The sequence below is a fragment of the Myotis myotis genome, unplaced genomic scaffold, assembly GCF_014108235.1.
Source record: "Myotis myotis isolate mMyoMyo1 unplaced genomic scaffold, mMyoMyo1.p scaffold_m19_p_6, whole genome shotgun sequence".
In the NCBI taxonomy this organism is placed as follows: domain Eukaryota; kingdom Metazoa; phylum Chordata; class Mammalia; order Chiroptera; family Vespertilionidae; genus Myotis; species Myotis myotis.
Window position 1 is genome coordinate 99,743,534 of NW_023416368.1, and position 13,676 is coordinate 99,757,209.

Genomic DNA, 13,676 nt, shown 5'->3' on the forward strand with positions numbered 1-13,676 from the left:
GAGGCTCCTTACACTATCTTCGTATTTTTGGATTCTTTTTTCTTTTTGCTCTTCTGGTTGGGTGTTTTTTGCTTCCTCAATATTTCAAATCTTTGACTTGATTCTTGGGATCCTCTAGTCTACTGTTGAATCTCTGTGTAATATTCTTTATTTCAGTCCATGTATGCTTAATTTCTGACTAGTCCTTTTTCTTTCTTTCTTTCTTCTTTTTTTTTTTTTTTTTTTTTTTTTGGCATTCTTACTAAGATCCTTGAAGGTCTCACTAAGTTCCTCAGAGGTTTCTAGAAGATTCTTGAGTAACCTTATAACTGTGGCTTTGAACTCTATATCCAGTATTTTGCTTTCTTCCATTTCTTTCATTTGTGACATGTTGCTTTATCTCTGCATTTTGGCTGCTTCCCTGTGTTTGTTTCTATGTACTAGGTAGCTGCTAAGTCTCCTTGAGTTGATAGAGTGGCCTTGTGTAATAGGTGTCCTATAGGGCCCAGTGGCTCAGCCTCCCCTATCACCTGAGGTAGACTCTTGGTGCATCACTTTGTGGGGTGTGTGTACAGTCTTGTTGTAGTTGAGCCTTGATTGCTGTTGGTATCACTGGGAGGAATTGACCTCCAGGCCAATTGGCTGTGAGGGCCAGCTGTGTCTACAATGGAAGAGCTGCTATACAGGAGACACCCTTATGGGGCAGGATGTGCTCCAGTGGGGCTTTGGTGCTCACTGAGTCTGCCCCTTGAGTGTGTCGCTTATGGATGTGAAGAGTTGTAATCTGGTATGGTCTCACACTGACCACTGGGTACACTGGCTCTTGGATCTCCAAGGAGGTGCAAAGTCAGCCACCCAGTAGGAGCTATAGAGAGATCTGCAGATTCCTCCTCTTTGTATTGGGTTTGGAAGTGCTCAGATGAGGCACAGCTGTGAAGCAAGGTAGGCTGGTGCTGGTGCTTGCCTTGGGCCTTTTATTGATAGCTTTAGGGCTCCCTGACCCAGCTGCAGCTTGTTTGACAGGTTTTAGGCTGAGAAAGGATAGGCCATTCATATGCAAAAGCCACTGCGCACAGCTTAGGTGGGGTTGTAAATTGGGTGGGGCGGTCTCAGGGACTCACCAGGGCGGAGCAAACAGCAATAGCTGCTGGTCAGCCCTGCACCAGAGAGGTCCCAGCACAGGAACAATGACCACTGCAAGCACCTTCCTTCTGAAAGAAAGCCACCCTCACATTCCGGCTGATGCCACAGTCCAGTTTTTACCCGTATGTGTCTGGGTCCCCAGAGTCTCACCTAGAACTGGAGTTCAGAGCAATCAGGAGCTTGTATCTCCCTCCCGATTAAAAAAGCAGCACATCTGGTTGCCAGCCTGTTCCTTGCACACCTCTGCACCTCTTACCAGTCTCAATGCGCTTTCTTCTTTCCTTCTAGTTGTAGAACTTCCACTCAGCCAGCTTTCCCGCAGTTCTGGATGATAGTTGTTCTGTCTTTTAATTGTAATTTTGGTGTGGCAGCAAGTACAGGTATTTACCTATGCTGCCATCTTGGTTGTCCCTCCTGTTGATATTTTTATTGTGATTGTGTTAATCTAAGAACTGACATAGTTATAATGTTCTGTCTTTCTTTTCATGAACATGGTATACCTTTCCAAGTGTTCAGATCTTTGGTGTACTTGGTATCATTTCAAAATAATCCTCCTAATGTTCATATTAATTAGGATTAAAGTTTGCTGCAAATCACACAGACCCACCAAATACCAGCCACTAAGTGGCTAAAAGAAGATAGAGATTTCTTTCTCTCGTGAAGAAGTCAGGAGGTGATGAATCCCGGGCTGGGATGATACTAACAAGGCCAGGGACCCAGGCCTCTCCTATCATACACTCTGCGTGCACATCTCTCAGTCTCACATGACCGCATGGTCCAAGACAGCCAGCGGGAGCCTGGCCACTATTTCCACCTCCACAATACAATTAGAAGGCAATAGGGAAGAAAGACATGCCTCCTTCCCGGAAGGAACTTCTATTAAAGCTACACAGATAACTTATCTGCAATGGAAACTAGCAAATGAGGTTTTAATTCCAAGTGGCCTTGTGCCAAGCTAAAAAAAATAAATAAAAAGAGGAACGAGAACTGACCGTCCCTGCTGAAGTGGAGTATGTTATTTGTGTTGGTGCTTATCTGTACGTCTTTACACCTACTGATAGCTCTGTTACTTGGTTTTCAAGTATTGCCTTTTGGCCCTCCACTGTAAAATATGAGAAAATCAATGAGCTTATTTTATCTTTTATCATGTTCGCCTTCTCCTCCCAGCTTTTGCTAGTTAAGTCACTAGAACTATAGGAGAGTTAAAAAACATACAACCAACCAAAAAACACTTTCCTCTACCCATTAGGTTCAGCAGCTAAGGCCTGTGAATTGAACTACCAGAAGACAGCTTAATGGCGGGGCGGGGTGGGTGGGATATAAACAGCTTCTTTACACACGCAGAGCCCATACACACGGGAGAACTCGGTGACCAGTAACTCAAAGAGGCAGTGAGAAGGTGGGGCTTATATACCCTCTTGGGAAGTGACAGGACAAAGGAAAGGAGGTTGGGCTCCAAGCCGGAGCAGGGCAGGGGGCTGGGGGGAATCATGGGAAGGTAAGTCTATGGGGAAGTAATGGAAGAGGCAGGTGGCTTTGGGAAGGCTTGTTTGTGCAGACCCGTCTCCGGGCAGCTTCCTGTCTTAGTGAGGATGCGGGCGAGTGGAGGGCCAGGCCTCCAGAAAGGACATGCCCGTCCTGCTGTTAGGCGACAGGAGGAGGGCAGAGAGCTCTTTCTGCTTCTCAGTCGCCTTTAGCTCAAAATAATCCTTATGCCCACGTGACATATTTGGGGTGGCATGTTCTGATCCCCTTCACTACCTTGTCAGGATTACAACCCACATTTGTTTTCGTTTTTGTCCCACAATTACGCAGTCACTACTCACCACCATTTATTTATTTTGGCCATAGTTTTCTATTAATCTCTCTGTTGTCAATTTGTTTCTTGTAGCTTCTTCAAGGGGAGCCATGGAAATGATGTTTTCTGAGTTATTTCACGTTCTCAGCTGTTTCCTATTTTCTATGTGTTTATATTGACTGGCTGGAACACTCTTAGACATGACTTTATTTTCTTAATGTCTTTGTAAACATCGTCCCCCTGTCCCCACAATGGAATGTTCATGGGAAAGAGTTGGAGGCCAGCTTGATTGTTTTTTGGCCTATAGTTGGCTTATAGTTGACCCAGGTTGTGTTTGAATGACCCAGATTTTTTTTTTCCTTTTAAATCGAATAACTTGCTATTGATTGTTCTGTAGGTAGATCTGTGTGAATTTTTCTGGCACACAGTAAGGCCATTCAGTCTGCACATTCAAGTCTCCTTTTATGTCTGAATAATTTTCTTGAATTGTACCTTGAAATATTGTTTCTGTTCCATTATTTTGGGGTTCCTTCTTCAAAGATACCAATTAGATGCCCACTGAATCTTCTTTGCCCGTCTTCCAGAGCTACCATTTCTTCCTCTGTTCCTTTTGAATGTCCATCCCTTTCTCCTTTTGGCTTCTCTTTTATTCTCATATTGTATTGTATCCTGCCTATCTTCATGTATGCTACTTCTAATATACCTTTCATTGCTATGATGATTTTATTCTTCCCTTCTTGAAAATTTTCAGCTTATGTGTCATCTCTGTCTCCCTGAGTACTTCTGGCAAACATGATTTTTCTCTAATTTCTCCTTCAACCCAGTGGTCCAAGCTTCTGTAGAATTGATATCATGAGGTCAAGAGTAGTTCTCAGCCATGACTGTCTGCTCTTAACATTGCCTCCACCCCCACCCCTGGCGACCCTTTCATGTAGCCTTTCTAAAAAAAAGGCAAGAATGCCCCTAAGCTCCATGAAAGAAGGAGCTTGTTGGTTTTTTTTGTGTGTGTATTATTTTCCTCGTTGCTCTTGAGTAATTTGGAAGAAGTAGAGAAATTCCAAAATTCACTGTCAAACTCAAGCTTCTTGCAGCTGAAAGTTGTTATGCTTCTAAGTGAGATGATCCTTGCTAAACGCCGACTCCAGAATCCTGTACATTTCATATTTTCTAAGGAGAAGAATTCCCTGTGCCTGTGGCGTAATCTCCAGTGCCTCCCAAAAGGGATAGTAGAAAAAGAGAAACTGAGAAAAAAGCCTCAGTCAGCTTGACAGACACAAACCAAACTTGACAGAAAGGACTCGATTGTATTTAGATAAAATCTCTTTATTATGGACTCCATGAGTGATAGCAACAGTTGGTTTAGTTGTTATGGATTTTTGTTTTATGCAGTGTGATTATAATAGACTAGAGGCCCGGTGCACAAATTCATGCATGGGTGCAGTCAGGTCAGGCTGGCGGGGGGAGGGGGGGAGGGGGAGGAGGGACCGCAGGTGGTTGGCCGGTGGCCCTGCCCCCAATCAGGGTGTTGGGGGCCAATCAGGGACCGGGCCGGCCGGGGTAGGGGGCAGTCGGGCCCAGATCAGGCTGGTTGGCTGCCACAGTTCGCGTCATAGCCACCAGTCATTCTGGTCATTCTGCCGTTCCCGTCACTGGGTTTTTATATATATATGGATGACTTACCTAAGAAATTCCAGGTCTTAATCTGCTAGGTGGGGATTTTTCCTTTAAAGTGGTCACCTTTAGGAGACACTAATTCTAATGTTGCTGCCACAATTCAGAGCATTTTTGGAATATCTCTAAAGAGTTAACTAACAGTGGAAATGGCTAAACTTGGCCGCTAGTTAGAGCTGCATATCGTTTTGGAATTCACATGAATTATCTTTCCAACATGAACAAGGGATGGACTATTTCCAGGTCGCGTCACATGTGGGGAACCTGATTTCAGTCCCCCATGAGGTGTCTTCTTGCCTCACAGAGAGGCTCAGACTTGGTGGATGAGTATATTTAAGCTGCAAATACTAAGGTGGAAATTTTTGTGGAAAGCTGAAAACACATCAAATTTTGAAGGGGAAAATGTCCGCTTGTAGCCATAGTTTCCCTGCAGCTTAAAGATGAAATGGAGATAATGGGCTTCCTGTTTTCCCTTCAAGGAGAGCATTTAATCTGAGTGGCTTTGTCCAGGGTGTTTCTAGGGAGCCTGAATTTAAAAAAAACAACAACATTTTCTTTTCCTATTATCATCCCTTCTGGCCAGAAATGTTAGTTTTCATAGACTTTTTCCAGCATGGTTTCAGATAACATTACATAAATATTTTAGAGAGATTGTGCCAGGGAATGTAGACATCTTTATCTTCAATTTTTATCTTTACAAATAATGCTAACAAGAGCTAACCTTTCCTTTTTTTAAAAAAAAAATGTTCTTATTGATATTAGAGAGAGAGGAAGGGAGAGGGAGAGAGAGATAGAAGCATCAATGATGAGAGAGAATCATGGACCGGCTGCCTCCTGCATGCCCCCTAATGGGGATCAAGCCTGCAACCCGGACATGTGCCCTGACCAGGAATTGAACCATGACATCCTGGTTTATGGGTCAATGCTCAAGCACTGAGCCACACCAGTTGGGCAAGCTGACCTTTTCTAAGCAGGAACTGTTGCTTTTCCATGCATTCGATTACTCAATCTGCACACTTTGTGAGCTGAGTTTATTACCCCCATTAAATAGATGAGGAAACGGAAGCTTTACAAGTTGAAGCAACTTCCGTTCACTCAGCTAGAGAAGAAAGGCCTGTCTCCAGGAAGGAGCCCAAGGGCGACATCCCTTCCCTGGAGCCAGCTGTGGTGGTGGCTGCGTCCCTGAGGCGTCACCACTGCCCCAGCAGTGACCACATTGCCATGTCCCCTGGGTGGCAGACACCATGGTGCTGCTCGGGTGCCGGCCACGAGGGGCGGGGCGAAGGCTTGCAGTGCCCTGTGGGCTGCCTCCCTGGCCTGGAAATCCGGCTCTGACCGGACATGGATCCAATTGCCCCCTTCCCATTGGGTTAGCCGTTGTCCTGGTCCCATTTATGGACAGACTGTCCTTTCGCACTGATGGGCATGACTGTCTTCCATGCAACACAGTGGAGATGCGTGTTTGACAAGTAATGAAAGCACAGGCTAACCCGGTGGCTGTTTCTCTCTTACCTTGGATCCTTTTTTCTCCCTGACAGTTGCCAGGAGCAGGTCTGCTGGGACGGACATTTAATGGGGAGAGGGGTGCCAGGCTCCCTTTGGTTTAGGCAACCCTGGTCTCTATGAGTAATTGCCTTGGATCTCCCCCTTCCCTAGGCTGGGGGGCACCCCCTCCTTTCTACAGGGAAGGGAGAGAATACCCTCTCTCCCCACCTCCCATGCCTCAGTCGTTTTCCTGGTGGGGGTAAGGAGGCAGTATGTGTGAGTTCAGTACTGGTTTATGATTGGCACTACGCCCTGAGGAGCGGAGGCTGCCGCACCTGCTAGTGGCGGCCTCGTCACATTTAGATCTTCTGTCCATTTGGCTCCTTTTTCTTTGTGGTCTGTGGCGTGAGGTAGAGACCTAAATTTCACTTTCCCTCAGAGATAGTCCATTGTCTCAGCACTATTTGTCGAAAATAGTTCACTCTTCAAGCTGCTTTAACGGATAAACATTTCTTTATATAGGAATCTGCCTCCACTGGCCCCTAAACTTAATTTTACCCCCGATATGTTCGCCTGTCAGAGTGAACCGTTGCTTCCAGTCAAGCTTCACTGGAGTAAGGGCTGTGTTCATTGCTGCATCCTGACTCCCTAGCTCACTACCAGGCTCAGTACCAGGCTCAGTACCACTCTCACTACCTGGCTCAGTACCTGGCTCAGTACCAGGCTCACTACCTGGCTCACTACCTGACTCACTACCAGGCTCATTACCAGGCTTATTACCAGGCTCATTACCAGGCTCACTACCAGGCTCACTACCAGGCTCATTACCAGGCTCAGTACCAGGCTCAGTACCAGGCTCAGTACCTGACTCTACCTGGCGCAGAGTTGGTTTTCAGTAAATATTTGGTACTTGAATGAGTGAGTTCAGGCTTATGCCCACCCAGCTGTGAATCTATCCTGGAGTCCGGAGTCCTCAGAGCTCAACTGGTTTTATATTTCACTGGGACTGGAAGGTGGGCTTTTCCTGCTCCCTAGCATGAGCGCTTCTTGATCTGTCATTATTCTCTGTGACAGACACTTTGGATCATCCCACATCCTTTTACTTGACCTTGGCCTCTAACAGGTCACTTAGGTTCATAATTTCTGCTTCCTTAAACCTGAGGTACATTTTTCATTCTCCCTCCTCATCAGTGGTTTCACTTTCTGAGGTTTCTGTTGCCTGCCATCAACTGCAGTCCAAAAATATTATATGGAAAATTCCAGAAATAAACAAGCCATAAATTGAGTTGTGTGTGTTCCGAGTAGCATGATGAACTCTCTCGCCATTTTGCTCCGTCCCCCCAGGACATCACTCACCTCTCTGTCCAGGATAGACGTCTCACCCTTAAGTCTTTCAGTGGCCGCCACCGTCATCAGATGGACTGTGGAGGTGTCACGGTGCCTGTGTGCAAGTCACCCTGATTTTATAACGGCCCAAAGCGCAAGAGTAGTGATGCTGGCAATTGGATATGACAGAGAGAAGCTGTAAAGGGAAAATGTGGAAGTTCTCCACTTTATAAGTAAAGAAAAAAAATCATATGCTGAGGTTGCCAAGGTCCACGGCAAGAATGAGTCTTCTCTCCGTGAAATGGTCTAGTTTATAAGTTAAACTTTATTGTAGGTTTTCATGTCGAGGAGAAAACAGTATATCTTCAGTTTAGCACTATCTGTGGTTTCAGGCCTCCAGTGGGCGGTCTTGGAGGCCATCACCCACGGATAAGGGGGGCCTACTGTGTCTGCATTTTAGTTCAGGCCATGTTTCTCCTTCCTTCGTTATCTTGTGTGATATTTGATATAAGCAGAAGAATAGGTGTAACATAGTCAGGTATGAGGTATAACTCGCTGCACACCTGTGAAGCCACCGCCTCCCTGACAACGTGACCTGACCAGCCCCACAGTGGGTGCTCCTCCCTGGCCCACACCTTGCCGCCAGGTAACTCTAGCCTGACGTCGGGGTTTCTCATCCTCTCAACTGGTTTTCTTTCCAAATATGTGCTTATTGCACATATAGATAATCCCCAAAATGCACTGGGTGGGCTTCTTATTGAGCTTTGGAAGGATGATTTCATACTTCGTGAATTCAGTTTGAATTTTCCATTCAACATTTATGCTTCTAAGGTTCATCTCTATTGCTGTGTGTGGCTATGGTTCATCACTTTTATTAGTGACCACAGCGACATTATATTGTGTAACACACTGTGATTTGTCTGGTCTCCTGTTGATATTTGTTTAGATTGTTTTCTGTTTTATTTTGATATTTTGGATAAGATTGCAATAAACATTGTTATTTATGCTGTTGTTTCATAAATCAGCCAGCTAGACAAGACACCTTAATGAGCCAATTAGTTAGGAGTCATCTTTATTGCGCATGGGTTCAGAGCAGAATACCTCTGTCAAATTCTGAACCAACACATAGAGGAAGTTCTCTCTATTTATACCTCTTTGAGCTCTTTGTCTGCAGATTTTACAAAGAGCTCTGTGTAAGTTATTTTTGCAGACAGTTTGTAACCTTGGATACGTAATGAACAAACACTTGGCATAAGAATATGGGAATGATTATCGGTATTAGTCTGTTACGTTAGATGGTTAGCTTGCAAGGTCAGACAGTTACGTTTATCTTTTTCTATTATTCAAACTAAAACAGTTATTTTTACAGAATATGAGACGGTCTAAAAATGACAGAGTTTACAACGACAGAGTTTACAGGACAAGGGACTATCTAACAATAGCAGAGAATTTCAAACAGCAGTTTTTCCCAAAGGAGGGATCATTACTATGCTTCAGTGCCTCCTGGTCCACATACATGTATGAAGCTTCTCTAGGTACTAGACCAAGGAGTGGACTTTCTGGGTGAAAGGCTATGCAAAAGTTCAACTCTAAAATTGTTTGTCAAATGGGTCTATTTATACGCATTCCCCTAAAGCAGCGATTTTCAGCCTGTGTGCTGCAAGAATGGGTAAAACATGGAATACCTGACTACTTAGTCAGGGGCAGTGATGTCTTTTCCCTTAGATCGTCAAATTAAAAAATGGTAATAGCCAACACAATAATAGCAATAACAACAAAATCAAAAGTTTTTATCTCATTGAAAAACTTACAGCTGTACACTGAATTTATAAACATATTCTCCTATATTATCGTTTGAAGAATTTAAATACATGTGGAATTCGCATTTAAAATAAATGTGGAATTAATTTTTGTGTGCATGGTCTGAAGTAGGGCTCTGGTGTGAATGAATCAAAATCATACCTATTTTAGTAATTAGTTTATGTGTGCCATGAGATGGAACAGGTTGAAAAATGGCTGCACTAAAGTATAAAATTCCATTGGTCCCTATCCTCTCCAGCACTTGCCATTATGAAATGTGTTAATTTTTCCCTTTTTAGATGTAAAATTATATCTCCTTTCCATTGTAATTTGCATTTTCCCAAGAAAATAGTTGAGGATTGTTTTACGTGCTTATTGACCATTCACGGTTCCTTTTCTGTGAATGTCTCTTTGTGCCCATTTTTCTGTTGGGTTGAGTTTTTCCTATTGGATTAAAGTTCTTCATATATTTTGGATCTAAATTCATCATCAGTTACAAGTATTGCCTATATCTTCTCCCAGTTTGTGGCTTGACTTTCTACTTTCTTCATGGTGTCTTTATTAACAGAAGTTTTAATTGCAATGAAGTTGAATTTATCAATCTTTTCTACTGTAATTAGAATTTTTATCTTATTGAAAAACTTACAGCTCTACACTGAATTTGCAAACAGATTCTCCTATACTGTCTGTTGAGGAATTTAAAATGCATGTGGAATTCGCATTTAAGATGCACGTGGAGTCAATTTTGTGCACATGCCATGAAGTAGGGCTTCAGTGTGATTTTTTCCATATAGGAAAACAATTATCCTGGAAGGGCATATGTTTAGATTGAGTATATTTACACTGTGTATTGCTAGGAGAGGAGAGCATACAATATAACAGAATATATGGTTTTTCAAAAACATAAAACACAATCTCTGTAGGAATGAGTCTATGTACAAAACTTAAAGAAAAGGTATTGGAAGGACCTACGCCAAAATACCAACAGCGATTCTCTTCGGATGGTGGGATCATTGATGACTTTGTCTATTTCTTTGCTGTTCTTCTCTGTATTTCCTAAATTCTCTTTATTGAGCATGGATTTGGTTTTGTTTTAAAAAAAAGAAACCACAGCATTGAGAAAGAAGGTAGTGTGTATAGATGGCAATGTAGTGCCCGCACACCTTAAAGATAAATCGTGTCGGAAAGAGAAACCATGAATTGAAATCTTCCAACTGAACCTTTTTTAAAAGCCCCTCTATCCCTGGGGGCGGGGGCGGGGGGACATGATGTGAGTTATGCGGTCAGCCTCCGTGAAAGGTGGAGAAGGGCTGCATTCTGAAACCTGAGGGGCCCCGCAAACAGTCACATAAACGCCTCTCCCCTGAGCCCTTTGCTTTAAGGCATGTGAGGCTCCTTGGAGAACAGGGTGTCGGTGACGGAATCATTTCTCCTTTCCCAACAGCAGATAATGAAAAGACTCATAAAGCGCTATGTTCTGAAAGCACAAGTAGACAAAGAGAATGACGAGGTGAACGAAGGTAAGCATCCCCAAACCGAGAAACATCCTTTTACAAGTAACTGCACGGGCCTGAGAAACTGCATAGCGAAGGATCCTTTAAAAATCCAACCTCAGGGAACAGTTTGGGTCCTTCCAAGACGGACAGGAGAATCTTACGTTACATTTCTAAAATTCTATCTTTTTAAAGAAACAGTTTTTAACATGGCAGTCAGTGACAATTTCTCTCTACTCCAAGTGCCCTGATTCTTCGCATGTGAAGACCGCCGTCTGTCTTTTAATTTCCTGTTAACGTAAGACGGTCAGGAGTCTCAGTGAGTTCACACGCGGGTTAACATTTCCCCAGGGATGCAGGTGAAATAATGGTTGCCGGAGACAGAACCCACACTTCTCCAGACAAATCTTTATTTTGTTGTCCAAAGAGAAACCTCTAGCCCATTTTCCCCGTCTGTTTTTCTCTTGCCTTCCACCTTTCTCCTTGGCCCCTTACTTCAACGGGCCTATTTTTCCAGGTAAATCCCAGGCAGGGCATCCGTTGTGAACTATATGTAAACGTTTTCATCAAAGACAGGGGTGTAGGCCAACCCACCCGCTCGCAGTTGGAAAAAAACCAACCTGGAGAAATAAGTTCAAAACTATAGTTTACAACACCAATCAGATGCCAAGAGACCTGTTGGCACTGTTCAGAGAAAAAAGAGCTAAACTCAACAAAACTGTCGCTGAGCTTTGAAACCAGTATTTGATTAAGGCAAGGAAACCCTTGCAAATCTCAGTCAATCCAGCGGTGTGCATCTGTAGAGAAGAAATCTGTAGAGATGTGAGTGACAGCCAGCAACCTCCAGGCGCGGGGACAGTGGGAAGGAGACAGGCCTGGAGTGGGACATCTGATCAGTTCCGTCGCTCCCTGAAAACAAAACACAGCTAAGTGCTGGGGAACGTGGATGGCCAGGGCAGCATCAGAAACAAGGGGCCACCTCCTGCAGCCTGCACCAAGGAGGAGTGCCGGGAGCCAGTCCATGCTTGCTGTTTCAAGGGACCTGGCATATATGGCATACTGTTCTTAATATGTTTGCTCACCTTCTTGGCGCTATGTGTTTTAACCAAGGTCTCTGAGAAAGGTTGTTTCCCCAGGTAGGGATTTTCCCCTGAAGTTAGGGAGGGAATAAAACCTTTTAACTAAGTGCCAGGCGGGTAATTAATCACTTTAACTACGAACAATCATGCTTAAGCTACATAATCTTTACTCCCTGGAATGGAGATAAGAAACGCCCTAACCTTTGGAATAGAGATTGATAGGATTGGAATCAACTGGTATAAATACAGATGTAACAAGACAACAAGACACAGAACTTAGAATACAGAACTTAGAACACAGAACTTAGAAAACAGAACCAAGAAGACAGAACCTACACAGAACCTAGAGACAGAAGAACTTCGCTGGAGAGAACATGGCAAAAGATCTTGGACAGAACCTGGCAATAGAACCAGGCAAGAGAACCCAACCATGCTGATCAACTGAACACTGCCTCTGTGTCGTTCCTTCTTCACCGACTCCGTCCACACCTTTGGGAACCCCTGGACCTGCTGGGGTTGGACCCCAGCAGAGGAGCCTGGATGAACGAGAATCGGCGTTTTGAACAAAGTTCTAACTAAGAAAGTGCATCACGTATCGTAACCACCTCCCGTTATAAACGAGGAAACTAAAGTCAAAAGAGGTTGGGTAATTTGTTTCCCAATTCAGAGTTGGCAGAATGAATACACTTAGTGTTCAGTACCCCGTAACCCAGAAACAAGGGACAAGGATCCTGTAGGGAGGCGATGGTGGGCTCACTGGGCTTACCGGCCAAATGTGACACTGAAGGGTGTGAGAATCCGTTTCCTCCACCAAAGCCTGGCCTGGGTTTCTGACGAGATCAGCTCCTTCCCTCTGGGCTGCCTGATGCAAAAAGGAAGAATCACTTTTTTTTTTTTTCTGTCACGAAGGAACCTGGAAATGTCTTGTGTGTATTCTTGGGGAAGAGTTAGAATTCCTAAACAATGAAAAGGTTCTGACCTTTATATAATGAAAGAATGTAGAAATGAGACTTTACAAACAGCATAAAGATACCAGGAAAGACCAGGAAAGGTGGGTTTGACATGTGATTCTCCTAAAAAGCTGTTAAAGTGCCAGTGATTTGAAGAATCATTTCTTGGATTTGAGATAAATACCTGCTTCAAAGTTCACCTTCCAAGACCAAGGGCTCATCTCCATTACAATCATTTGCAAGAGAATCAGTTTTTCGTTGCAATTGACATATGCACCAAATACTGCCACGCTGAGTTCTGGGAATAGTTGTGTTTTAATCGCCACAAATCTGCTGTGGGCGCGCCCGTGATGCCCACACAGCCAGTGGCGTCCCAGCCGAACCCCTTAATTCACCGTTGCTCCTCGCTTGCTTGCATGTCCGCCCTCTGTGCACCACAGACGAATCTGTCTGTTCCTTGACTCCACCTTCGTTGCCACTGCCTTCCTTAATAAACACGCTCTTTCTTCTTCCTTCCTTCCCCTTGCTTCAAACTTGACCTAAATTTACTTCTCCCTTGTCTTTGCCTGTTAAATAGATTGAGTCATTGTTAGTAACCTTTTGTTTTGCTAGGATTCCCTTCCACACTAGCCACGGGGGCGCATCTCCGTAGGTGCTGCCCTGCATGGCTGAGGGACCCAAGAGCCCCCTACAGACAGGAAGGAGGCCCCTGCCTGTAGGCCAATGACAGGGAAGCCACCCTGCATTCAGCGTTGGCTGAGCCACAGGACGATACTTGCACTGAGCTTTCCTATTAAAAAACATAGCTGGACAGCTTTTATAGCTACTTACAAAGGTCATCATATTTTTAAAGACAGACATTTCTTAAAGGGAAAAATCTATTTTGGTGATGTGATGGGGCCAATGTATTTATAGCGTAGGCATTTCACTTTGGTCCTCTCCTAAATCCAAA

The 13,676-nt window shown here is 44.1% G+C and overlaps 1 protein-coding gene across 8 annotated transcripts in view; it reads left to right on the top strand.

The window, feature by feature from the left end:
* The window catches only part of TRPC3 (transient receptor potential cation channel subfamily C member 3), a 77,336-nt gene that overhangs the window by 61,867 nt on the left and 1,793 nt on the right, over positions 1 to 13,676 (top strand). For 5 of the 8 annotated variants that reach the window (XR_004968413.1, XM_036314869.1, XM_036314871.1 and 2 more), the window contains one exon: positions 10,647 to 10,722. Coding sequence is in view for 6 of the 8 variants with exons in the window: in XM_036314869.1 (XP_036170762.1) it covers positions 10,647 to 10,722 (76 nt within the window). In the remaining 2 variants the exon portion in view is untranslated. Of the gene's footprint in view, positions 1 to 10,646; positions 10,723 to 13,676 lie in introns of those variants that run through there. The other 3 variants (XM_036314870.1, XM_036314872.1, XM_036314876.1) reach the window with 1 other exon arrangement.